Raw genomic sequence first — 26,996 nt, 5'->3', positions numbered from 1 at the left:
TGTCAATAGACATCGGCACACCTAGGGATCCGCAGAGTCTTCGCAGTTTGTCTAACTTCGCAGTTAGTCCCACTTCACAGAACACAGTAACACAAACATCCTGTCTCCGTCACTTCCCACTCTGTGGAGTCAAAACATATACCCTCATGTGAAAGACAACAATCCCATGACTGCAATCACGGAGCAGGAATTCTAACAGATTACACCTGGTCTTTATTCAGCATTCCTGCTGATGTGGTTATGGGGATAACCAAATGTCTGTAGGTCAGTGTCTGCTGGAAGCATCGAGGGCTTATAAGACAAAGATGTTGCTTAAGTATCCTTGCCTTCGCAACATTTTTGCAGGGAATGTCCTTTGCCTTTCTGGCAGCAACAAGGATGTGTGGGGTTTTTTAAAACTACTCTTGGAATGTTTTGAATGTGTATCATTTGCATCATTATTGCATTGTATGTTTATTCCTGGGATCCACCTTGGGAGTCCTTTGGGCTGGAAGACGGCATATAAATAAACATAACATAACAACAGAACATGTATTCATCTTGCATTCAACCTTATGGGGTGTTTGGATGTCTTCCCACCACTCCTGCGTTCATCCCACACTTTCCCCTGCACTTAGCCACCACTTTCCAACCAGTAAAAAAGCTTATTAAAAGAAAAGAAAGAAGTGGATTTGTTGGGATGGTGTGATAGAGCCTTCAAATGTGCTTTGATTGGGCCAGCCTAACATTCCAGCACACCTCCAGATCCCGCTCATGAAATACGAACACTCCTTCCAGAGAAAGGAAGGAAGCTCTGGATGGAAGATAAAAATGAAGCCAGAGTCAATGCTAAAAGTTAAGAGCCACAAAAATACTGGAACAGCAGGCAGGAATTGCTTACTGCTATGTACTGAAGTTCTCACCCTGGGCCAGCAGGGGGATACTGTAGATAGTTATGCAAATGAAGGATCAAAAGTGACGTTCAGTGATTGGATAGTTTGTATGCAAATGAAGGATCAAAAGTGACGTTCAGTGATTGGCTAGTTACAGAAAATGGTTACTGTTGCATTCTAGTGGAGCTCTATATAAGCAGGCTGACTGAGCTCCTCAGTTCAGTTCTGTTCCAGCTTACAAATAGAGCTGCTTTGGAAGAATCGCTGTGTCGTCTGTTATGTTCGCCCACAACTTAACACTTACGAAATAGCTGACCAATTATGCCAAAATGGCAAAAATGACCGGAAGAATCAGAAATCAGGAAGACCAGAATTTTAAATAGGAATGGGGGAAATTCACAATTTACCTTAAAAACCATTGTAAACAGTTAAAATCGTTAGTAGGATTTGAATAACGCTTGTAGTTTAATGATGAACTTTGGATATAATGGAGATGTGAAAGATTTGGACTACTATCATAAAAGATGCAGGAAGAAATGATTAATAATAGGACCCACAAAGGGGAGGGGGGAAGTCCAGGAGATTCCTTGGAATCTTGTTTTTATGATGCATGTTTGTGATTGTAAAATGTTAATTTGAAAACCAGATAAATAAATGTATTAATAGGAACGCTTACGAAATCGCCTCCACCATAGCAAGGCCCATCAAGATAGAACAGACGGCGTGGTCCTCCCGGTAATCAGGCAGGCCGCAGATGCAGTAGTAGCAGTCTCCCAGGATCTTGATACGCAGCTGGTGGTATTTCTGGAAGAGCAGGAAAGGGAAAAGGAAAAGAAAAGGAAGTAATTCCAACAGTGGAAGGTTGCCAGGACATAATGTAGAAATCTGCCTCACGGAAAACGTAATGCTGGTGGTCAACAAAAGAGGTTTAAAGGTGTCATGGGCTTTGAAGACACTCGAACTCAGGACGCAAGGGAGAAACATGCTAAGAAGAAGGCACGCTTGGCAAATGCACACCAACTCCCACCCGGAAACCTATGTCCCCACTGTGGAAGGATGCATAGCTGTCAACTTACAGAATTGAAAATAAGGGACCAGCAGCCTTGAAAATAAGGGATCAGCAGCCAAAATAAGGGATTTTCAGGTATGTTCAACTTCTGAGCCCCTCCGAGCCAAAGGCAGAAAGCCCAGCCAGCAGCCAAACGAAGCCTCAAGCGGTGGTTCCCACAGCGCAGCAACCCGGCAAAGGGGATGCAGCAAGGAAAACCACCGTCACCTCTCCGCTGGGAAGCGCTGAGCAAAGGCGAGTCCCCAGGCAATGCAGCCAATTTGATCGGCACAAGGCATGCAAGCTCCACCCCCCAGTCGTTCTTAGACTCCTTATTGGGTGAGAAACGCAGCCAAGCAACACAGTTGGAGCCTCCCTCCTCCCTGGCCGGCAGGGAGGGAGGGAGAGGAGCTGCTTCCTTTGAAACCCGGGAAATTTAAGGGACATCCATCAATAAGGGACAGCAGCGGGACACGGCGCTGGGATAAGGGACTTTCCCGCCAAATAAGGGACGGTTGACAGCTATGGAAGGGCGTGTGGATCCAGAATTGGCCTCCACAGTCACTTATGGACTCATTGTTAAAACTGGGTTTACGGAAGACAATCTTCCTCAGCTATGAGTGATCACCAAAGAAGAAGAGATTCCTGGAATTGTAGAGCTGGAAGAGATAGCAAGAATCATCTAATCCAACTCCCTACAAATGCAAGAATATGCAGCTGCCCTTTACGGGGATCAAACCTGCAACCTTGGAGTTAATCAGCACCACGTTATCAGCACCCGCAGTGGTTAAAATTGTTTATTTTATTATTTCATAACAAATTTATATCCTGCTTAAGCGCAAAAAAACAGAACCGCCTCAAAACAGTTTAAATAAAGAACAGAACAATAAAACAATCAGTAAAAAGATATTTCTACTTAAAACATTTATATTTAAAACGTTTGTATTTATACTGATGACATTCAAAGTTATCTGTTTCAAAGGCAGGCTGCTCTATCCATGCTGACCTTCAGATCTGCTGAAACTGGTTTTTTGGGTACAATTTCTTGCATGGCTTGGAATGAAGTCTCCTAACAGAAAGCGCTGGGAGCCCAAAACACCCTTCCTTATCCATTCAGCCTCTCTGTTTAGTTAAAGAGAAGCTGTTTCTTCTCTCTGAGTTGCATTCACAAATCTTACCAACCCAGTTCGGTTTATTTCCCAACGGAACAAGGCCTTAATTAAATAACAGAGGATGGTAATCATGAAAATTTGCAAGAGTAATTAAAAAAAGAAGCAATTTCCCAAACAAATATTGGTAGTATAAAAGGATTATCACGTGAGTTTAAAAAGGATTCAAATGATCATCCATAAAACTGCTCCCAGGCAGACAAAGGAGGAGTTTTGCTCCAGTGTTTATTGATGGTTTATTCTTCTCTGCCACAAAAATGTGGATTTTAAACAGCTGGCATTATAATAGGTCATAATATTGAAGGCATTCAGCCCTTCTTTATTGTAAGACCAGCAGACTCCTCCCCAGCCCTGCTTGGGAATCCTAAAAAAAACCAAAAAAATCAGTGCTGTTCAAAGTTCAGTCCACCATCTTGATTCAAGATGGCCGCCAACTGTATCCAAATATAGACAAACACAGGCCCCCTTGGTACCAGGAACCGTATTTCTATGGTTGCAAGTTGTTTTAAATTGCTTTAATACTGTTTCTGATGCTGTAACCAGCAGTGGGACCTTAGAATGAAGGGCAAGAAATAAATACGTATCTAAATAAAAGCAAAATTTGGTTACGACATCTTAAGAGGTGTCGAAACGCATAGCGAAGAAATGAACTAGTTTGCAAAATATACAGCAGACTCGCAGAAAGCATCCAGCGTGGCCTGTGAATTCTTAGAAACCAAAAAATACTGAGGTTTATACATTTATTTGTCTGTTTCTTAATGGAGGAAAAATATGTATTTTCTAGGGCTGTGCATAGCCTGCCAGTTCCAGGGCGAACCCTGGGAGGTAACTTATACTGGGAGCAACTGGCCAAAGGTGACTGAGCAGGGATTTGAAACCTATTGTCCTCAGGTCCTTGTCCAGTGTTCTCGCTCCGCCATCAGAACCAGCGTGAATACCAGTAGTTACTGGGAGGAATCTTAGGTGGGGAGGGCGCTGTCTCTCCCAGGTCCTGCATATGGGCTTCTCGTGGGGGCACCTGGTTGGAGACGGTGAGAAAGGAGTATGGACTGGATGGGCCTTTGGCCTGATCCAGTACCGGATTTACATACAGTCATACCTCGGGTTACAGACGCTCCAGGTTGTGTTTTTTCGGGTTACGGACCTGCCAAAACCCGGAAGTACCGGAACAGGTTAATTACGGGGTTTGGTGATAGCACATGCGCAGAAGCGCTAAATCACGCTTTGCACATGCGCAGAAGCGCCGAATCGGAACCCACGCGTGCGCAGACGTGCCGCTGCGGGTTGCAAACGCTGCTGGTTGCGACCGTGCATCCTGCACGGATCACGTTCGCAACCCGAGCGTCCACTGTATAAGCTAAGTGAGCTATAGCTTAGGGCCCCACTCTCTTGGGGGTCCCAAAAAATTTAAAGAAAAAGACAACTGGATGTACATTTCCAAAATATAAGATAAAAAACAAATAAAATAAAAACCTACATACAGCAACGGTGTTTTGTGTTGTGTAGGCTCCTATGATGTAAGCAATGGGCCCCGCCTGCTAGCCTGCTCCCTAAAATATCACTGGTTTGCTCATTTCTGTATATAGGGTGCCTACATTCTGCATGGACTGGTTGCACAACAACATGTGCAAATAGCTTGAGATACCCATTAGGTCCATCAATTACCGTATAGCATATATTCAACACAAAAAAGAGCGATAATTTGTTGTAGACAAAGGACAGCTGGACATATAAAGGGCCCCATTATCTTCACTACCCTACAGCCTCATCAAACCTAAATCCAGCCCTGGCCTGATCCAACAGCCATGCTCATCTAATGCTTTGACTCTGCCACACTAGCTTCCCCCATGGTCCAGAGCAGTGCCCAGCTTTTTACAAGCACAGAGTTAGGGTGTTCCCAAAGGTCATCCAATCCAGCCCTCTGCCAACACTGGAAATTCAGCGTCCCTGGTTGGTGGCCGTACAGCCTCTTCTTAAAATTCTCTAATCAAGGCAAAACCCGCCACCCGCCCCAATTTCTGAGGCAGTTCTCTTCCACTGATGAAAAGCAAATCCACCCCCCGCCCTCTCAGGAAACTCTTCTTAATCTCTTGTTGAAATCTCTTGTTCCTGAAGAGAGTGGCTAAAGCCTGATCGAGGCTGAATTAGAACAGAGGATAATGTGTCCCAGGGCTTCGTAAATAGGTTTTATATTCTGATATTCCAGGAAACGCAGCTATATAAAGGTATCAGTTTACCAGGATATGAGCCTCTCAGTCCCTGAGCGCTGTTAATCTCATGCAACGGAGCGCTTTTCTGAGAACGTCCACAAGGCCAAGAAAACAAGGTGGCAGAACTCAGCGCTGCTCGGGCAATTGTGTCCCTCCTGTTCCCGGCCTCTGGCGCCGCGCGGGAGAAGGAATTGTACACACAAAGCGGTGTACAACTGGAAGAAGGACTGTTCCCTTGACACACCATCCCCAACTCAAACCAGTCCGGCCAGCATCATAGAGGGCAAATCCTGAAGGGACGTACGGTCTGCCGAGGAAACTTACCGCTGCTAATTTGTCGAAGCGAGCGAAGAGCTCGTTCAGAAGCTTCACCAATTCCTGGGCGCTGCAGGAGGACGAGAGCTGCGTGAAACCCACGATGTCCGCAAAGAGGATGCTGTGAAATAAAAGGACCAAGGGAGATTAGGTTGGCAGGTCACGCGAATAGCTGCTGTAGCAGGAAGCTCCTGTACCAAGTCGGGGGCCAACTAGATTCCTCCAAAAATTGACTTTTTCGGCCTGGTGATTCTACTATTTACGGGGCCGCCTCTCCTGGTATGCCCTGCAGAGCACCTTAAGGTCCATGAATAACCATCGTTTAGAGGTCCCGGGCCCTAACGAAGTCAGACTATCCTCCACCAAGGCCAGGGCCTTCTCAGGGATGGCTCCGACCTGGTGGAATGCTCTGTCCCATGAGACTAGGGCCCTGCAGGATTTAACCTCCTTCCGCCGGGCCTGTAAGACAGAGCTATTCCGCCTGGCCTTTAATTTGAATTCAGCCTGATCTTTTATTTCCCTTCTCTTCCTTCCCCCTCCCCTTTTAGGAAGATCACCCGCTCCGAGACCCCACAGCTAATTCTCCCCCGGCCTCCTCGCTGGCCCAAGTAGGACCAATTCAGCCAGCTAGCCCTGGTGATTATCTAATGTTTATTAGATGGATTTCCCCTAAATTGATTTCTGAATTTTGAATTTTATTGTTACCCATGTTTTTATACTGTATTTTATGCTGCTTTTACAATTAAGTGTTTTAAATTTGTTGTTAGCCGCCCTGAGCCCGGTTTTTGAACCGGGAAAGGTGGGGTATAAATATATTATTATTATTATTATTATTATTATTATTATTATTATTATTATTATTATTATTGAAACCTTTATTCAGATCTCATGTTGGCTTTGGTGATATTTTGCTTACTGGTCTGCATGTGGGAATTCCTTGCAGATGACCGCAATGCCTGGAGACAAGCAGTCAGGTCGGGTGTCTATAGCACTGACCAGAGGAGGAAAGACCACTGGGAGGAGCACTGAGAGAAAAAATGTCATGGTATGCAGTAGCACAGCTGGACGCCTTCATCTGCCCCGGCTGCAACGAAACATGTCTCTCTCACATCAGTCTCTACAGATGTCTCGCAAGACAGACAGGTGCCAACTTCTGGTCTGCCTGTATCTCAGCTTAAGGCTACTATTTTACATCTCACCCTGCTTGCGTGAAGTTTCCTCAGTTCCCCTCTCCTCTTTGTCTCAACACTTCTAAATTGTGGGACTATTCGTTTTATTTATGTACAGCACCAACAATATTTCAGATATTTCAATATTTCTTGCAATGTAAGCCCTCTTTTTGGAGGTGCTTTTCCTGGGGAATGATCCGGGGTGTGGGCAGGCGAACCGACTCAGACACAGAGCTTTAAAGTGTGGATGTGCGCCTGGAAAGCCCGGCACAAACTAAAGTTTGGGTGAGCCTTTAATCTCAGTTCCCCAGCTGCAAATCTTGTGCCTCCTTCGTTTGCTGAGCTCTGGGCAAAAGGCTCCCCTCTGTTTCTCCTTGAGAAGCAAAACCTGCCTCGGCACCAGGCAGGGCCTTCTCGGTAGTGGCACCTCGCATGTGGAACTCCTTGCAAAAGGAAGTCCCGCTCCTTACCTGACATTCTCATGGCGGTACATGTACATGGTGTTAAACTGCTGCATCTCCTTCTGGCTGGCATCCTTCTTCATATCCTTGAGCATCTCGTCAGCTACGTGCCTGGGCAAAATCGACAGCATCAGGCCTTCCTGAGGCGGGGACACAAAGAAGGGGAATGTGAGAAGGCTGGGTAAGACTTATTCATCTGCAAGACCACCCTGGAATTACAGTCAATCAATATCGGGATTGCAATGACAAACCTAGACAGCATCTTAAAAAGCAGAGACATCACCTGGCCGACAAAGGCCCATATAGTTAAAGCTATGGTTTTCCCAGTAGTGATGTATGGAAGTGAGAGCTGGACCATAAAGAAGGCCGATCGCCAAAGAATTGATGCTTTTGAATTCTGGTGCTGGAGGAGACTCTTGAGAGTCCCATGGACTGCAAGAAGATCCAACCGATCCATTCTGAAGGAAATCAGCCCTGAGTGCTCACTGGAAGGGCAGATCCTGAAGCTGAGGCTCCAATACTTTGGCCACCTCACGAGAAGAGAAGACTCCCTGGAAAAGACCCTGATGTTGGGAAAGATGGAGGGCACAAGGAGAAGGGGACAACAGAGGACGAGATGGTTGGACAGTGTTCTCGAAGCTACCAACATGAGTTTGACCAAACTGCGGGAGGCAGTGGAAGACAGGAGTGCCTGGCGTGCTCTGGTCCAGGGGGTCACGAAGAGTCGGACATGAAGAGTCGGACATTTCCTCCTCCTGTGGCAAGCAAGAGAGGCAGAGCTCAGCACACGCGTGTGGAAAACCTTAGGATGGAATTTCCGGCCTTGGCCAAGCTGGGGCTGTCTGGGTATTTTAGAGTCCAGCTCCTGTCAGTTCCTGCATCGTACAGCTTTGCTGGTTGGGGCTGATGAGAACTGCAGTCCTGAACTTCTAGAGGGAACCACTAGGCTGGCTCTCCATGAAGGAGTTGGTCCAGTTTCAAGATAAAGAACCAAGAGCCACACTGGTTTCCAAGCACAATTCAAAGTGTTCGTGAAGACCTTTAAAGCCCTAAATGGCCTTGGTCCAGTATACCTGAAGGAGCGTCTCCACCCCCATCGTTCTGCACGGACACTGAGTGTCCGAGCAGCCTTCTGGCGGTTCCCTTACTGTGAGAAGCCAAGGCAGAGGGCCTTCTTGGTAGTGGCACCCGCCCTGTGGAACACCCTCCCACCAGATGGCAAAGAGAACAACAACTACAGTGGTACCTCAGGTTACATATGCTTCAGGTTACATACGCTTCAGGTTACAGACTCCCCTAACCCAGAAATAGTGCTTCAGGTTAAGAACTTTGCTTCAGGATGAGAACAGAAATCGTGCTCCGGCGGCACGGCGGCAGCAGGAGGACCATGAGCTAAAGTGGTGCTTCAGGTTAAGAACAGTTTCAGGTTAAGAACGGACCTCCGGAACGAATTAAGTACTTAACCCGAGGTACTACTGTACCAGACTTTTGGAAGACATCTGAAGACAGCCCTGTTTAGGGAAGCTTTTAATGTTTGATGCATTACTGTATTTTAGTATTTTGTTGGAAGCCGCCCAGAGTGGCTGGGGAAACCCAACCAGATGAGCGGGGTATAAATAAATTATTATTATTATTATTATTATTATTATTATTATTATTATTATTATTATTATTAGTGCGGCAGGAGAGGGTGGCAAGTACAGCAGGAAGATTCAAGGGCAATCAAAGAAACATTTAAATATTTCAGCGTAGTATAATATAGTAACATCAACTCCACCGTGCGGGAATCCCATGCAGACGACCGCCTGGAAACATGTAATCAGGTCATGCATTCACAGCAGTGACCAGTGGAAAAATGACAGCTGGGAGGAGCACAGAAAGAAGAAATGTCATGGCGCACCTGCGTCAGAACAACCAGTCGCCTTCCTCTGCCCCGGCTGCAACAAAACATGTCTCTTCCACATCGGTCTCTACAGCCACAGCTGGCGCTGCAATCTTCCAACAGTTTGGCTTCACCCACAAAGGCGCCCTCCTCCCTTTGTCTCCCAAGACAGACAGATGCCAACAAGAGTTTTTAAAAAAATGATTTTTTTTTTAATTTGCAGAATGTGTCGCTGCATTGTTTTGTACCTTCCAGATGCCCCACAAACGTATTATAAAGCAGTTGTGTTCTGTGTTATAAATCAAGCACTGCTAGGAGTTGTTTCATTTTGTTTTCTGATGTATTTCTAATGAATAAAACATCTGCTGTGGCGCAAACCATAGTTTATTCCGAAAGTGTGGCACCGAGAAAAAAGTTTGAGAACCATTGCTTTAGTACCTGGAGGGCAGGCTGAGCCGGAATGCCCTGTCACCATCCTGTATTCTATTTCTGTTTAAATTACAGCAACCTTTCCTCGATTTCCACCTGTGCCTATAAATCAGCATGCACACATTTTATATGCAAACCTGTCCTTCTTTTGTTCTCTTTCTTGCTGGTCCCTAAGTGGCCACTTTAGGGCACCTGCTACCATCCAAAGGCCTCAATGTGTCAGTGCATACCCCAGACAGTGTTTGCAACATTTCCTTTGGAAACGAGACATTATTACTGCCACTCTCCTCTTCCCCTCCTCTGTGCGAAATCGTCTTCCTATTCTTGTGTTCTTAGACACCACCTGTACCACCCCAGCAGAATGCAACCGCCGCATTTCGGAGCGTCACGATGCGCTGTCAGGCTCTGGCATAAATGTGCCAGTGGCTTCCCTCTGGTGGCACTTACAGCACAAAGAACTTACAGCACAAAGAATCTCCCAGGACATTCTATACAAGATCTCAAAGTAGCTGTTTTACTACAAAGGAATTTCAGAAATAGACTGGAAAGAGAAGCTGCTGAATTGCAACTCATTACCAAACTTAAAACCATGGAGAGACCTGGTCTGAACAAAGACATTGGATTCTTATCTCATTATACATGACAAAGCCATTTTTCACCTTCTCACCCCTTGCTTTTTCCTGTAAGACCTATTGCAGTCGTTAAGAGTCGTCAACAGGCTCATCACAGCTATCTGCCAATCACCCATTCCCACCACCCTTCTGAGTAATACCCCTCCCCACCTTCTCACTATATAGAAGGATCTGGCAACTTCTGTTTCAGTGTATCTGAAGAAGTGTGCATGCACACGAAAGCTCATACCAAGAACTAACTTAGTTGGTCTTTAAGGTGCTACTGGAAGGGGAAAAAAATTTTGTTTTGACTATGGCAGACCAACATGGCTAGCTATCTGTAAGCACAAAGAACGATGATCGTTCCATGAACACACCATCGCCTTCTTACAGGAGCAATTCCTTAGACATGCTGGCCAAACGCAGTGGAGACCAAGGCTGTACCTTGAGCATAACGAATCATACAAACACAGCGAGCTGCCATAGGGCCCACAGAGACTTGCCCACGTAATCCACAATTTTACTCAATCAATTTGTCCCCTAGCAGTCCATTCCCAAGTGGTTTATATTCGGAGGCGATTTTGACCCAAGTTTTCGCCTCCATTCTCCCCAGTTGCTGTTTCAAGCAACCATGCTTCTTTAGAAGAAGTTCCACATTTAAAAAATACTCCACTTTTTAAAAACAACAACAACAGAAGACAATAGTGTCCATGGAAAGCTATTAGCTTTTAAAGCAGAGGGGAGAGTTTCAGATTTTCCAAGCATAAGAAAACTCTGGATTTAGCAGGGAGAAAGTTTGGGACAGCAGCTGTTTCCAGTGGACATTGTATGAACAACCACAGACCCTCCATGTGCCCCTAATTTCCGGGGGCAGTCCTGGATTTACAGAAGCTGTCCCGGATTCTGATTTGCCCCAGAATGTCCTGCTTTTCCTTAGGACGTCCCTAAGGTGTGTGTGGTTTGGGAGCTGCACGCTCAGGGAGAAAGCAATGCTGTCCAGGGTTGTGAAGACTGCGGAGAGAATAATTGGGCGCACTCTTCCCACCTTGGATCAAATCTACGCTTCCAGGTGCCATAAGAAAGCTGCAGAGATAGCGCAGGATGGTGCACACCCCGGAAATGATCTCTTTCAGCTTCTGCCTTCTGGAAGAAGGTCCAGGGTTATAAAGACTAGGACTAGCCGCCAGAGATTCAAATGCAATTTTGGTTTTAAATGCAGTGTAAGGTAGTCTCTATGGGAGTATATTGTATTTAATGATGGGGTATCAGAGTTTTTAGGGGGCTAACCAGGCTGGGATAGCAGGCTTGTTGGTTTTTTAATGTCTGATGTAGATTTTTTCAATATCGTTGTTCTGTATGGGACAATGACAATAAAGACTATTGTATTGTATAGTATCGTATCGTATTTTCATCAGAGAAATGTTGGAGGGTACAGAGTTATGCAACCCGCTGAGCCAAGGAGATTAATAACTATACAACCTTGAGAAGACATCTGAAGGCAGCCCTGTCTAGGGAAGTTTTTTCATGTTTCGTGTTTTACTATGTCTTTATATATGTTGGAAGCCACCCAGAGGGGCCGGGGCAACCAAGTCAGATTGGCAGGGTCTAAAGATGATGATGGAATAGCACACCCCTCTTTTCATCAGATAAATGTTGGCGGGTCTTCAAGGGGGCATTAAAGGATGCACAAGGGGTTCATGTTCCACATTAAGCAGTGCACAGCGCCAAAAACCACAGGAGGGGAGAGTTGCTCTTGTGCTCAAATCCTGCTTGCTGGTTTCCCATAATGGGCATCTGCTTGGCCACTGTGAGAACAGGATGCTGGAGCAGATGGACCACTGGCCTGATCCAGCTAAAGGCTCTCCTTATGTTCTCATGTGGATGGGCAGGAGGGCCAGCCATTTGTCTCTCCAGCCTTGTAAGGTCTACACCAGCCTTTGCCAACCTGGTTGTGATGGCCTGGGACTCGGGCTTGGACTCGGAACCAGAGGAGACTCAGTCTGCACCGGATCCTCTGCCTCAGGCATCATCTGAACCAAGTCAGGGGCCTGATCCTGAAGAGTCCCAGTCTGCACAGGTTCCCCTGCAGCAAACACCAGCTGGGCCAAGTCAGGGGCCTGAGCCTGCCCTGGCTCCAGATGCGGGGATGATCTCGTTGCCTTCAGCTGGGCCATCACTTACAGCTGCTCCACTACCAGTTGGGTCAGGAGAGGCTGAGGCGGCCCCTGGGTCTAGTCACCCACCGACATCTCCCAAACTGCAGAGACTCAGGTCTGAGAGAAGGAGAGACTGAGTACTTGCAGGAGGAGTGCTCGCCTTCGGGTGAGACAGGGAGGTGAGTTGCCGGGGGATCAGGACCAGCCGTTACCCCGACAAAGATAAAAGGCTGCTGGACCCCACCCCAGGTTGTGGGAGCAACGTTGCTGTTTGCCAGAACCTGCCTGTGATCCTGTACCTGTCCTTGCCTGGTTTCCTGCCTCGTGTCCTGCCTTGGCCCTGATGGACTGACTGCTGGCGGAACCCTTCGATTTGGGACCGGACCTGGACCGCGTTGCTCGAGTTACCCCCGGGCTAGCACACTGGTGCCCTCCAGATGTTTTGAAGCACAACTCTCATCAGCCACAGCCAGCTCACTACAGCCAGGAGTCCAAAACATCTGGAATGCAACAGGCTGGCAAAGGCTGGATGTAAAGTGCTGCCCATCTCCCCAAAACCCACATGGCAGACTGCTCACCCCTTTCCCCTTTCAAGCCACCTTGCTGCGGTTGTCTGAATCAGTCCCAAAATACATCAGGGAAATCCCCAGCTAGCTCTCGCAGCCTGTACATTCCTTTTTTTTTTCTTGGCTTTTTCTAACATTACAGAAGCAAGTGACTAAATATAATACACATCACACAGCCCTTCTCATAGCTGACGATCGGATATTTTGACAGGCTCATCGCATCCTATGCAAACGTGAGAAAAACCAACTCTCTGTTAAAGAGTGTGTTATCCCTGCAATTCAAAAGGTGGTACCTCGGGTTAAGAACTTAATTCGTTCTGGGGGTCCGTTCTTAACCTGAAACTGTTCTTAACCTGAGGTACCGCTTTAGCTAATGGGGCCTCCCGCTGCCGCCGCGTCGCCGCCATGTGATTTCTGTTCTCATCCTGAAGCAAAGTTCTTAACCCGAGGTACTATTTCTGGGCTAGCGGAGTCTGTAACCTGAAGCGTCTGTAACCTGAAGCGTCTGTAACCCGATTTACCACTCTATTTGAATGCTTTAATAACTCAAAACAAAACCAAACTACTCCTTTTGCAACATGCACTGTTGAACTGTGGAATTTGCACTTCCAAGATGCAGCCATGACCGTGAACTTGGGACAGCTTCCGAAAAGGGCTAGGCAAATTTGTGGAGGGCAAGGCTACCAATGGCTGCAAGCCATAATAGCTATGATGATCACTGCTCCCACTGTCGATGGTCGTACGCCTCTGAAAACCAGCTGCAAGAAATCGCAAGTGGGGAGACAGCTCTGAACGAAAGCTGCTTTCAACCCAAAGTGGAAATATCGGAAGATCTCATTACAGATCTCTCTCGTCTCATCTTTAGCTTTCTTGGGGAGCTTTCCTCCGCTTCGGAACATCAGACACTCAGCGTCAGCCGGCACTTAGCATCTCATCCTTCATTTCCTGAACCGATCTGTATTGTCAAATCATCCTCATTAAAACCAAAGCATCAAATTATACCCACAGCATCCTCCCTGAACAACTCCCCGGGGGAGGCAAATGGCAACGCAATAAAGCAAACATCAACGGCTCAAGCCAGCCTTACTCCAAGGCTTGCACACATGGGGGGGGGGGGAGAGGAAAAAAAAACCCTAGTGCTCATTTCACCGGCTGCTGTAAACACTTAAGCTGTCCAGGCAAACTGGCTGCCTCTGCCCCACTTCGCAACAGCCACACATTCCAAACCAAGATGGACGTTTCAAGGGGATTGAAACCGGGAAAGGGGGGGGTGGAGTTTGGGAATCCAAAGGGTGTATAATCTAACTTGTTCTGTTTTTATTTTGTTTGGATATCTATATGAAAATTGGGGAAATCGTGGAAGGGAATTTAGGCCGACTTTAGAAAAAGGTTTAAAGAATAAGCAATGATGTATAAATATGAAGTCTATAAGGCAAAATTGGTCTTTTAGAAAAAGGAATTAAATATAAAAAGGTTTAAAAATAGGGATAAGAGCTTGTTGAACCAACAATTGGACCTGGAATACAAGAGGGAGAGGTGTGGGGAAGTCAGGGAAATATGTTATAGAAAATAAGGATTGTGAACCGTATGTGTTTTTAATTTTTTTTCTTGTTGTTTTTGGTTTTTTCTTTTTTTCTTTCATTTTTGGTTGTGTTATTGTATTACGGTGGAAAAATTTAATAAATATTATTTAAAAAAAACAAACAAACCAAGAAAAATAGAGAAATAAAACCTTGCTGGGGAATCACAAGCCCTGGGTTCAAATGCGGTCCTCCAGGTCTCTCTACCTGACCACACACACACACACACACACACCCGAAGACTCGCCCTAGGTCACCCTCCCTGCTGACCAAGCTTTGTATAACAAGGTTTTTTGCCTCTGGCCTTCAACTCTGCTAAGTTTGGGAGGAGGGTGGTGCGCAGAAACTAGACTACTGTAGGAAGGTAAATATTGCATTTGCTTCTCCGCCCCCTTTGGCCCACCACTGCTGTGCAGTCCCTGAAAGGCTGCCTCAAAGAAAATATGGCCCTCAGGCTGAAGAGCGTTCCCCCTCCCACAGCATGCTATTGAAATAAAAAAAAATAAGGTCTTATATATATATAATAAATGTTGATAAATGTACCAAGCAAACATGTACATAAATATATAAACCACATGTCTGAAGCAGCACAGGAAAACAGCCCTGAAACCATTTTGACTCCCAAGCTGACCAAATGATTTCTCTGCAAGGTCAAGGAAAATGGAAAAGCCTCCCCAGTGCCAGTGCGGTGTAGTGGTTAGGAGCGGTAGACTCGTAATCTGGTGAACCGGATTCGCGTCTCCGCTCCTCCACATGCAGCTGCTGGGTGACCTTGGGCTAGTCACACTTCTCTGAAGTCTCTCAGCCCCACTCACCTCACAGAGTGTTTGTTGTGGGGGAGGAAGGGAAAGGAGAATGTGAGCCGCTTTGAGACTCCTTCGGGTAGTGATAAAGCGGGATATCAAATCCAAACTCTTCTTCTTCTACAGGGGTGTCAACTTGAATAAAATATAGGGAGGGGGGTTTCCAGGTAAACCCTGCCGCATACAATCCATCCCATGACACCGTGCAAGCACATCATTTGAATGGCAATGCCCATCAACTTTGGGGTGAGGACAGCCCCCTCGATTTTTTAATGGGGGGGCCCAAAGACCCCTCCGCCCCTAGGAATTGGCTGCTATGGGGGACTCGCTGGGCCACCAGCCTGATGTCTAAAGGGGAGGGGGGTTCATTGCTCTAAATCAGGGGGCAGCAGGCTCTTTTTATGTTCTTAGGATCAGGACCCCCAGTGGGTGGGGAAATATACAGTCAAACCTCGGGTTACAGACGCTTCAGGTTGTGTTTTTTCGGGTTACGGACCGCCGAAACCCAGAAGTACCAGAACGGGTTACTTCCAGGTTTCAGCAGTCACGCATGCGCAGAAGCGCTAAATCATGCTTTACACATGCGCAGAAGTGCCAAATCGCAACCTGCGCGTGCGCAGGTGCGCCACTGTGGGTTGCAAATGTGCATCCCGCACAGATCACATTCGCAACCCAAGCGTCCACTGTACATTGAATGCACTCTACAGATTTTTAAATAAAATAGCAGCAACAACAACAACCGCAGCCACAAAAGGCCACCCATCGGGTGGGAGCGTGACCTGCCAGCAGCCTGCTCCCTCCTCGCAGCTGCTTGGTGTTGACTCTAGCATCTTTCTCTCTATGGAAGGAGAAAGCGGGTGCTTGAAGTTGCCATGCCAACCACCTGCAGGAGCTCTTAGCACCGGGGCTGCAAAAGGGATGGTCCAGGCACCAGAGGACTACGGCACAAGGTTCAAGGCTCAGCCCCCTACAATTGCACACTGAGCTGGGAAGTCTAAAGGGGAGGGGGGGTCCATTGCTCTAAATCAGGGGTCAGCAAACTTTTTCAGCAGGGGGCCGGTCCACTGTCCCTCAGACCTTGTGGAGGGCCGGACTATATTTTGAAAATAAATAAATGAATGAATTCCTATGCCCCACAAATAATCCAGAGATGTATTTTAAATAAAATCACACATTCTCCTCATGTAAAAACACCAGGCAGGCCCCACAAATAACCCAGAGGTGCATTTTTAAAACACAATGAAACATATTTCACATATTTAAAACACAATAAAACATCAAACGTTAAAAACTCCCCTAAACAGGGCTGCCTTCAGATGTCTTCTAAAGGTCATGTAGTTGTTTATTTCCTTGACATCTGATGGGAGGGTGTTCCACAGGGCGGGTGCCACCACCGAGAAGGCCCTCTGCCTGGTTCCCTGTAAGCTCACTTCTCGCAGTGAGGGAACTGCCAGAAGGCCCTCGGAGCTGGACCTCAGTGTCCGGGCAGAACGATGGGGGTGGAGACGCTCCTTCAGGTATACTGGACCGAGGCCGTTTAGGGCTTGAAAGGTCAGCGCCAACACTTTTAATTGTGCTCGGAATTGTGCCCTTTTAAAATGTGTTGGGAGGCGGGGGATTATGGCCTTGTTTTTGTTTTTATTACGTCTTTTGTCTTTTTATATTGTGGTTTTATGTTGCAACCACCCTGAGACCTGTGGTTATAAGATGGTATACAAATTTAATTGATAATAATAAAATAAAATAAGCCTTGCAAGCCAAGAGGAAGCTGTGTGTGTTGCCAAACTCCATGTAGAAATACATCTACCATAAGAACTCACCATAGGAGATGGTCTAGATCTGAAACAGAAGGCTCTGAGGCATCTTGGGGACAGTCACAGAAGCCAAGCCAAGCCCATGTCTGCTAAAGGAGCAACAGTTAAACGGTGAAGAAGAGCAAGGCAGAGGGCCTTCTCGGTGGTGGCACCCGCCCTGTGGAACGCCCTCCCACCAGATGTCAAAGAGAACAACAACTACCAGACTTTTAGAAGACATTTGAAGGCAGCCCTGTTTAGGGAAGCTTTTAATGTTTGATGCAATACTGTAGTTTAATATTTTGTTGGAAGCCACCCAGAGTGGCTGGGGAAGCCCAGCCAGATGGGTGGGGTATAAATAAATTATTATTATTATTATTATTATTATTATTATTATTATTATTAAGGTTCATAATCTGCCTTTCCTCCAATGAGCTCATGCTGGGGCGGTACATAAGTTCTCCCAAATTCACCCTCACAACCCTGTGAGGTAGGAGAGTGACTGGCCTAAGGTCACCCAATAGCTTTGGGGATTTGAACCCGGGTTTCCCAGATCCTAGCTCCAGGGGCGAAGGAAGGGGGCGGTGGGAGTGGGCAGCCCCGGGTGTCACCACTGAGGGGGGCGACAAAATGCCAGGCTACGGAGCCTGTAGCGCGCCCAAGCCACACGTGTTTCCTGGGCTCCGCGCTGCCCCAAATGGTCCACCCGCCGCCTCCCCCTCAGCTGTGGGGCAGCTGTGGGGGACGAGGGGACAGACAGACTCCTCGGAGGCCCCACAGAGCGTCCTGCTGGCAGCTGGCCCCACCCCTGGGTGCAGGGCATGCGCTCCGCCCCAGGCTCCTGGTCGTCTTGCTCCACCGCTGCCTAGCTACTCTAACCACACTGGCTTATGGAACCTCATAACCTGCAATTCAAATAATTTCTATACAATCATACCTCATTTTACCTTTGCTTCAAGTTGAGCGTTTTCAGGTTGCGTCCCGCGGAAACCCAGAAGTATCGGAAAGGGTTACTTCCGGGTTTCGCCGCATGCGCATACGCGCAAAATGGCATCACGCGCATGCGCAGAACCGGTGAACCGCGCAGACGCGGGTTGCGTTCCTTTCAGGTTGTGAACGGGCCTCTGGAACGGATTCCGTTCACAACCAGAGGTACCACTGTACCGTCGTTTGAATTATGGACCGTACTGTCAGTGTCCCAAACCCAAAGCGGCCTAAGGAAGACTATGCCTGCTGGTGCAGGAGGAAGACTGGGCCAGGTGCAGAATCATGGATGAGGCCCTGACTGGCTGCTGAAGCCCTGAAGAGGAACACTTCGAACTGCAACGTTTTGTTGCAGAGCTGGCTTGAAAATCCAGCTTGTTTTTGGAGAAATTCCAGTTCTCCTTGTCTCCTTGCGCTGGGACAAAAACCATGGCCCTGTTTCTGAGCTTGGTTGAGACCCGGTTTGAGCAGGCAGGAGTGATGGAAACCTTTTGCAGGAAGAAAGACGTTCACCCCTTTGCCAGGGAGACATTTGCTTGCTCTCTCTGGGTGTGTGTTTTGTGGCACCAGAAGGGGCAACTGTCTGGAAATGTTTGCCATTTGCAGCCATGGAAATGGGTTGCCATAGCGACCCCACCTGACATCCAGGCTGAATTACAGGAAGTGGAAAGAAATGATTTGAGCCAAGAGATGAAGAAGGGAAAAGAGTAATAAACTTTTTTTCTTTTTGTGTGTGAGAGAGAGAACAGAAGGAGGCGAGGAGCCATCTGTTTCTACAAGGCGGAGGTATTTCTAAATACCTGCCACCCCAATTGATAGGTCTGGGGTTCAAGATGCCCTTAACAGACTGGAGAACTGCACCAAAACGAACAAAATCAGTTTCAATAGGTACAAACGTAAGGTTCTGCACTTTGGCAGAAACAATCAACTAAACAAATATAAGATGGGGGACACCTGACTTGCTAGTACAGTCAAACCTCAGTTCTTGAACGGCTCTGTTTTCTAACGTTTCAGCTCCCAGACACCAAAAACCTGGAAGCAAATGCTCCAGTTTTCAAACATTTTTCGGAACCCGAACATCTGACGCAGCTTCCGTTTTGAGCTTCCCTATTGAACTGAGGCTCCCGCTATCAGTTTTCGAATGTTTCGGAAGTCGAACGTTCTTCCGGAATGGATTACGTTTGAAAACTGAGGTTCCACTGTAGTACAGTGGTACCTCTGGTTACATACTTAATTCGTTCTGGAGGTCCGTTCTTAACCTGAAACTGTTCTTAACCTGAAGCACCACTTTAGCTAATGGGGCCTCCAGCTGCTGCCGTGCCGCCGGAACACGATTTCTGTTCTCATCCTGAAGCAAAGTTCTTAACCAGAAGTACTATTTCTGGGTTAGCGGAGTCTGTAACCTGAAACGTATGTAACCTGAAGCGTATGTAACCCAAGGTACCACTGTACATGAGAAAAAGGATCTGGGGTGTCTTAGCAGACTACAAGCTTAACATGAGTCAGCAGTGTGATGCAGCAGCAAAAAAAGCGAACGCTATTCTAGGCTGCATCAACGGAAGTCGAGTGTCCAGATCAAGGGAAGCAAAAGCACCGCTCTATTCTGCCTTGGTCAGACCACACCTGGAGTCCTGTGTTCAGTTCTGGGCGCCCAAATTTAAGAAGGATGTTGACAAGCTGGAAGGTGTGCAGAGGAGGGCAACCAAAATAATCATGGGTCTGGAAGCCAAGCCTTATGAGGAACAGTTGAGAGAACTGGGCTTGTTTAGACTGGAGAACAAAAGACTGAGAGGGGATATGGGAGCCATCTTCAAATGTTTGCAGGGCTGTGTGATAGGAAATTGAGGTCTTAGGTATATGTTAAATGTTCATAAATGTACCAACCAAGCACGTACATAGATCAGCACAGGAAGACCGACCGGAAACCATGTTGATTCCCAAACTGAGCAAATGATTTCTCTGCAAGGTCAAAGTGGGGAAACCTCCCCATTGTTTCTTTCCTCACAAATCCTGTCTTAAGGGCACATTTAAGATATGAATAGGGTGTGAGCCTGACCTGGCTCAGGAACTAAGAATTTATCATTAAAAAAGACTGGCCAGGCTCCCCAGGCAATCCAATCAAGTGACCATTAAACAGGTAACCTGGCAGACAGGAGGTAAACAAAGCACTCAGATTTCTGCTGTAGACTGCCCTTTCTGTGATGTAGGTATGATGTATCTGGGGTGGTGGTCTTGAGCTACACCCCTTCTGTGATGTATGTATGATGTTTCTGGGAATGGTCTTGATCTACAGGGTGGCAATTTCAAAAGTCTAAATAAAGGCTTGCACACCATTTGAAATATACTCAGAGTCGCAAAGTGATTTCATGCTCTTTATTCAGCTCATAGTGGTGAGGAGGAATGAATGAATGTCCCCTCAAAGTATCTGCTTTATATACATTATTTACACAATGGGCTGCACATGATTGGCTAATTCCGGAATTCTACTGTAAGCCAATCAGGTTGTGGATTCACTTCTATCTGGAGCATGATTGGGTAGTTCCTGCCAACCAATCATACTGCTGCATTGTTCTAGGACCAATCAGACTGCTGCATTCTGAATCCTATTGTTCTAGGACCAATCAGACTGCTGCCTTTTGGATCCTATTGTTCTAGGACCAATCAGACTGCTGCCTTTTGGATCCTATTCAACTCAGTACATAACACCATTGATCTGGGTTCCTCCTCCCTCCTGCGTGTGGGGAGTGAGGACCCTGTTGCAACAGATCAATAAAGATCAGGCTTATTAGCTGCTTTGCTTCTCAATATTCTCTGGTAGGGAACCTATGAAAGGACTCTATATGGGCTCTTGGATACCCCATAAGGGGAAAAGGGCAGATTTTTGTTCACAACAGCTGCCACATGGAAGAGCGAACAAGCTTGTTTTCGCCTGCTCCAGAGTGCAGGACTTGAACCAGTGGATTCAAATTCCAAGAAAGGAAATTCTGACTAAACATTAGACAAAACTTTCTGATGTTATGAGCTGCTCAGCAGACGACCTTGGAAAGTGGTCGACTCTTCTTCAATGGAGGTTTTTAAGAAGAGGCTGGGTGGCCATCTGTCAGGGATTTAACAGAAACCCCCTTGCTATGCAGGTATCACAGCAAAAGGCTGCAAAGGTTTTGCAGGCTTCCTTGCTTGGTTCCCAAAACCGCCAAGCCTGTTTGGACGGGAGACAGCAGAAACAAGTATGTATGACATGGGAAGCAACATTAGAAAATGGCATCACACACTCCCTGCAAATCTGAATTGCTCCAGTCCAACTTACTAGAATTCTTGCCCTAAAGTGTGTTGCATAAAACCTATTCACCACTCCCACCGAAATCATTCCCCGCCCCAAAAAAAGAGCACTGTTCATCCAGGTTGCATGCACAATATATTCTAGCTTGTGTTTACTGTAACCATGAAGAGTTTCTCAGGGCCACACATTTATGGTGGAACTTGAACACACAACCATAGAATTGCAGAGCTGTGATGGACCATCTAGTCCATGGGTAGGCAAACTAAGGCCCGGGGGCCGGATCTGGCCCAAACGCCTTCTAAATCTGGCCCGCGGACTGTCTGGGAATCAGCATGTTTTTACATGAGCAGAATGTGTCCTTTTATTTAAAATGCATCTCTGGGTTATTTGTGGGGCCTGCCTGGTGTTTTTACATGAGTAGAATGTGTGCTTTTGTTTAAAATGCGTCTCTGGGTTATTTGTGGGGCATAGGAATTCGTTCATTTCCCCTCCCAAAATATAATCCGGCCCCCCACAAGGTCTGAGGGACAGTGGACCGGCCCCCTGCGGGAAAAGTTTGCTGCATCTAGCCCAGCTTCCTGGAATGCAGGGAATACACATTTGCAGGAGAAAACTGAAGGAGTTAACATCCTTCCAATTTGCCCATCAAGCGACTTGCCCCCCGCCAGCCTTAAGTCTTGTTCTCCTCATTCTCCCCAATTTTATATCCAGCTGCCAGGATATGTCCAGATTACATCTGCTGTTTGTTTGTTTTTCCCACAGGGGAGAATCTGCAGACACCAGGGTTAAACTGCATACACAAGACACACTTTTTCTGACAATTAATCTTCACATCAGGGGCGGCAAAAGGGCCCCCAGATGCTGAAATTGTGGCTTGATCAGAAGCTCCCAAGCTCACGCTCCTTCAGCAGAGAACTGCAGCAGTTTCACACTGCAGGAGACGGCAGTCCAGAAGGCAAGAGTAATAATTCAGATTATATCAGAGACACACCTCTCTCTCCTCCCTCCCTCCAGCTCTCTAGGCACCCTATTAGGGTGTTTAAAGATGAAGCCTGCCAGACTAATTAGCTCTTCTGTGGCTGCCTAGGCTAATTGGCAGAGCTGCTGATGAGGCCGGGGCAACATTTGCTAAGCAGAACCGAGGCGCAACTTGGTTCTGGGTGTGATCAATGCAAGCTCCGTCATTCTGAGACGCAGGAATGAAGGACAGCTATGGAGTATTGATGCTGGTGGGGGTAGAATTGAAAAGTTTGATCTTAAATGCATAATAATAATAATAATAATAATAATAATAATAATAATAATTTATTATTTATACCCCGACCATCTGGGCGGATTCCAACAGAATATTAAAATACAATAACCTATTGAACATTAAAAGCTTCCCTTATCATCATCATCACTAATTTCAAAAGCACTTAGGGTTTTTTTTTTATTTAAAAAATGTATTCTGAGTATTCAAGTGCCATCGGAACCTGCCCAGGTGCTAAGATCCTCAGGTGAGCACCATCTCTAGGTCTCACCAACATCTGATGGGGACATGAGGCAGAGCCTTTTTTGTGGCTGCCCCCATACTGTGGAATTCACCTCCAAGAGAGGCCAGATTGGCTCCCTCCTTGTTATCCTTCTGCCGGTAGGCTAAGACCTTCCTGTTCAGGAAATTAAGATGCAGGTGATGCTAATTGCTGGTCTGGTCTGAGAGCAACCTGTACTTTAACTGCTGGCTCCGAAAGCGTTTTGACGTACCATAAATATTCCTCTGATTACTAGTTGTTCAGGGTGGAGGGGAGGAAATTTCCTTTCATTGCTCCCTACTTGTGAGGTTCCCAGGACACCTGCTTTGTGCTCATGAGAGAAGAGGCTTGGAGCCCAAGTTCCCATAGGCAGAATTTGACTCATGAGATGCTCTGGACAGCTGATTAGAGCACAGTGCAGGTAATCTTCAAGGCTGCAGGTTCGAGCCCCATATGGGACAGATGCATATTCTTGCATTGTGAGGAGTTGGGACGATGACTAGCTGCCTGAGAAACAGTTTCTACCCAAATGCGATTTTGGTTTTAAACACATTGTAAGAAGTCTGTATAGGAGTACAATGGTACCTTGGCTTACATACGCTTCAGGTTACAGACTCCGCTAACCCAGAAATAGTACCTCATGTTAAGAACTTTGCTTCAGGATGAGAACAGAAATCGTGCTCCGGCGGCACGGCGGCAGCAGGAGGCCCCATGAGCTAAAGTGGTGCTTCAGGTTAAGAACAGTTTCAGGTTAAGAACGGACCTCCGGAATGAATTAAGTACTTAACCCGAGGTACCACTGTAAAGATTATCGTATCGTATCATATCGTATGATGCCCAGGATCCCTTTCAACTTGACAGTTCTATGATTCCTTCATTCCCAAAGGGTTCTAACAGAGATCATACTGCGGATTTCCTGACCCACCCAAACATGACACTGCCGCTTTTTACAAAAGGTGAAAATCAAATCTTATAAACAGGCTTTCAATGTGAAAGATAACATGAGGATCTCTTGAAGTCCCATCTGCAGTTTACAATGGAATCCTTTTAACCAAGTCACTTTAAGGTATTGGCTGGAATTTGTAGGTATTGATACTGGAAACTCCTTCTGTTTTGTTTTTAATTATTTGGTTTTTCAACTTAAATTTTTACAGAGGTATATCAAAAATAAATCATAAAGACAAAATTCCAAGGAATCTCCCAGACTTCCATCCTTCCCTTTGTGTGTCCCATTATTCATCATTTCCTCCCGCATCTTCTTTGATAATCCAAACCCATTATGTCCAGAATCAACCTTAAACTACAAGTGATATTCCAATCCTACTAACGATTTTAACTGTTTGTAAACTCACTTTTTTTTTGTTTTGTTTAAGTCATCTGGGCTTCAACTTAGAAATAAAGGCAAAATACCAATTTTAGAAGGGACGCGAGTGGCGCTGTGGATTAAACCACAGAGCCTAGGGCTTGCCTATCAGAAGGTCGGTGGTTCGAATCCCAACGACAGGGTGAGCTCCTGTTGCTCGGTCCCTGCTCCTACCAACCTAGCAGTTTGAAAGCACGTCAAAGTGCAAGTAGATAAATAGGTACCGCTCTGGTGGGAAGGTAAACGGCGTTTTCGTGTGCTGCTCTGGTTCGACAGAAGCGGCTTAGTCATGCTGGCCACATGACCCGGAAGCTGTACGCCGGCTCCCTCGGCCAACAAGGCGAGATGAGCGCCGCAACCCCAGAGTCGGCCACGACTGGACCTAATGGTCAGGGGTCCCTTTACCTCTACTTTACTAAATAGCAAAGGTTGCAATATGATGACTTCAAGATTTAACTACTGCAGCCCAACCTGTGTTTATTTGTGGATTTACAATGGGGCAACTGCTTCATTATTATTATTTTTGCAGCTTGTCTATTCCTTGGCTAAGGAGGGCTGGTAGAGACTGTCCTCACCTCATGCCCATTGCCTGTTTCCCGGCGCATGCAAAGCTCCCCACCCCAAACTCCTATTCGGTGAAGACAGCATCTGCACAGCAACATTTCTTGAGAAACTGCGGGATACCAATGGACTGTGGCTAATGTCGTGTACTCCTGGCTTCAGACGCGCTGGAGCCAGAGAAAACAAACAACATACCCAAGGAAAAAAGGAATATATTTTTGTATATCACCGAAGCCGCAAGAATACTTATGGCAAAATATTGGAAAACAGAAAAAGGACCACAAATGAGAGAATGGCAAGTTAAGATTTGTGAGTTTGCCGAGATGGCAAAAATGACTGCACCCGTCCGGGGCTGCTCCAATCAAAAATTCTATACAGAATGGGAATGCATAGGGGAAGAGATGAAGAAATATGGTGTTAAAGCAGAACTCATAATAGGCAATTGTTAAGCGTGTAAGGACAAAAGAAGTAATTATAATTTAACAGTTTTCATGTTCTTCTATTTTATTAAAGCAACTAGAAAAAAATATTATGATGGAAAGATCTCACACAGTTGAAGGGAAGCAGTGGGGAGGAAGGGAGGGTTAGGTTGAATTTGGGAAATAAAATAATATATGCGACAGCAAAATTTATAATAGATTCTTATAGAATAGTAATATATTGTAACCAGAATACGATTTCCTCTGGAGTTAAAAACCTGACTGGGACAAACCTTGTTATGCTGAGCTCGTATTTTGCACAATTTGTATACGGTGTCTGTTTGATAATGTGTGGCTTGCTATGCCTAATAAAGGATATTTGATGACGGAAACCAGAATAGAAGTTCAAAAGGGGGAGTAAATGTATTTTTAGTATTTCCATTATTGTAATAGTTATTATTATTTCTTATCGGTAGAAGGCAAAGTTAATTTAGGCTTCTTCGTTTTGCTGTCTGTATAATTTTCTTAAGTCAATGAAGAGGGTGATTGCCCCACAACAGAAGGCAAGGTAGTGTGGCTTAGTGGCTAGAGCACTGCACTAGAAGGACCAGGGTTCAAATCCCCGCCCAGCCATGAAACTCATTGGGCAACCTGGGGCAGCTCACTGCCTCTCAGCCCAGCCTACCTCGCAGGGCGGTCGTGAAGATAAAAAATGCGGAGGAAGAAAACCGTGTAAGGCACCACCTTGAGCTACCTGGAGGGCCAAATGCAACAAGGATATAAATACAGACAGACACACCAACCCCCAAAAGAAAAGAGGAGGTCTTGTTGAGGTCTTTGCATTGCAGGGGGCTGGACTAGATGGACCCATGGGGTCCCTTCTAACTCGACAATTCTATGATTTCTATGCATGGATGGTTTCATCCGCACAGATAGAGAGAGAGAGAGATTTCAAAAGGCATGTTCGGATTTTATTTTGGGATTTGCTCTGAATGTAAATAACTTGGTTAATTAAGTGGATTTTTACCGAGAGCCTACAGGGGTTACTCTCTGGCAGCAGATACAGAGAGAGCGTTGCTATGGGAACTGGACTGTCACCAGGGCCTCCCTCTTGATTTCTCCGAGAACAGGCAATCTATAATAGTATAAACAAGGAGAAATCCTTCCAGCCGAGAGCAACAGGAAGCTGCGGGGACGCAAATCCTAAGCTGCAGAGCAGAAGCTCCATCACACACACACAAACACCCGGGAACTGTTGCAAAGGGTCTGTCTCTTACGGACAGGCCATTCCAAACACCCAGAAAAGGCTGAGTGGTGAAAAGAAAACCCAATTGTTTAATTGGGTTAGCCCACATTTGGGATGGATGAATGGTAAAGGTAAAGGGACCCCTGACTATTAGGTCCAGTTGTGGACGACTCTGGGATTGCGGCACTCATCTCGCTTTACGGGCCGAGGGAGCCGGCGTACAGCTTCCGGGTCACGTGGCCAGCATGACTAAGCCGCTTCTGGCGAACCAGAGCAGCGCACAGAAACACCGTTTACCTTCCCGCCGGAGTGGTACCTATTTATCTACTTGCACTTTGAGGTGCTTTCGAACTGCTAGGTTGGCAGGAGCAGGGACCGAGCAACGGGAGCTCACCCCGTCGCGGGGATTCGAACCGCCGACCTTCTGATCGGCAAGCCCTAGGCTCTGTGGTTTAACCCACAGCGCCACCCGCAAATGGGCTAAGTCATAAATTCCACCAGGTGACTTTAACCTCCTCCATTTAACCTCCTCCATGTGGGAACATTGGTCCATTTAGCTCAGTAC

General features: G+C 46.5%; 1 protein-coding gene across 1 annotated transcript in view; it reads right to left on the bottom strand.

Moving 5' to 3' along the window:
• The window catches only part of ADCY3 (adenylate cyclase 3), a 94,240-nt gene that overhangs the window by 35,161 nt on the left and 32,083 nt on the right, over positions 1-26,996 (bottom strand). Inside the window, exons 4-6 of the mRNA XM_053383791.1 lie at positions 7,254-7,384; positions 5,624-5,735; positions 1,549-1,676 (exon numbers count right to left, since the gene is read on the bottom strand). Of these exons, the coding sequence (XP_053239766.1) occupies positions 1,549-1,676; positions 5,624-5,735; positions 7,254-7,384 (371 nt within the window). The remainder of the gene's footprint in view (positions 1-1,548; positions 1,677-5,623; positions 5,736-7,253; positions 7,385-26,996) is intronic.

Source organism: Podarcis raffonei, chromosome 3 (assembly GCF_027172205.1).
Source record: "Podarcis raffonei isolate rPodRaf1 chromosome 3, rPodRaf1.pri, whole genome shotgun sequence".
In the NCBI taxonomy this organism is placed as follows: Eukaryota; Metazoa; Chordata; class Lepidosauria; order Squamata; family Lacertidae; genus Podarcis; species Podarcis raffonei.
Note: the sequence above shows the minus strand (reverse complement) of the source record. Positions and strands in the feature narration are given on the sequence as shown.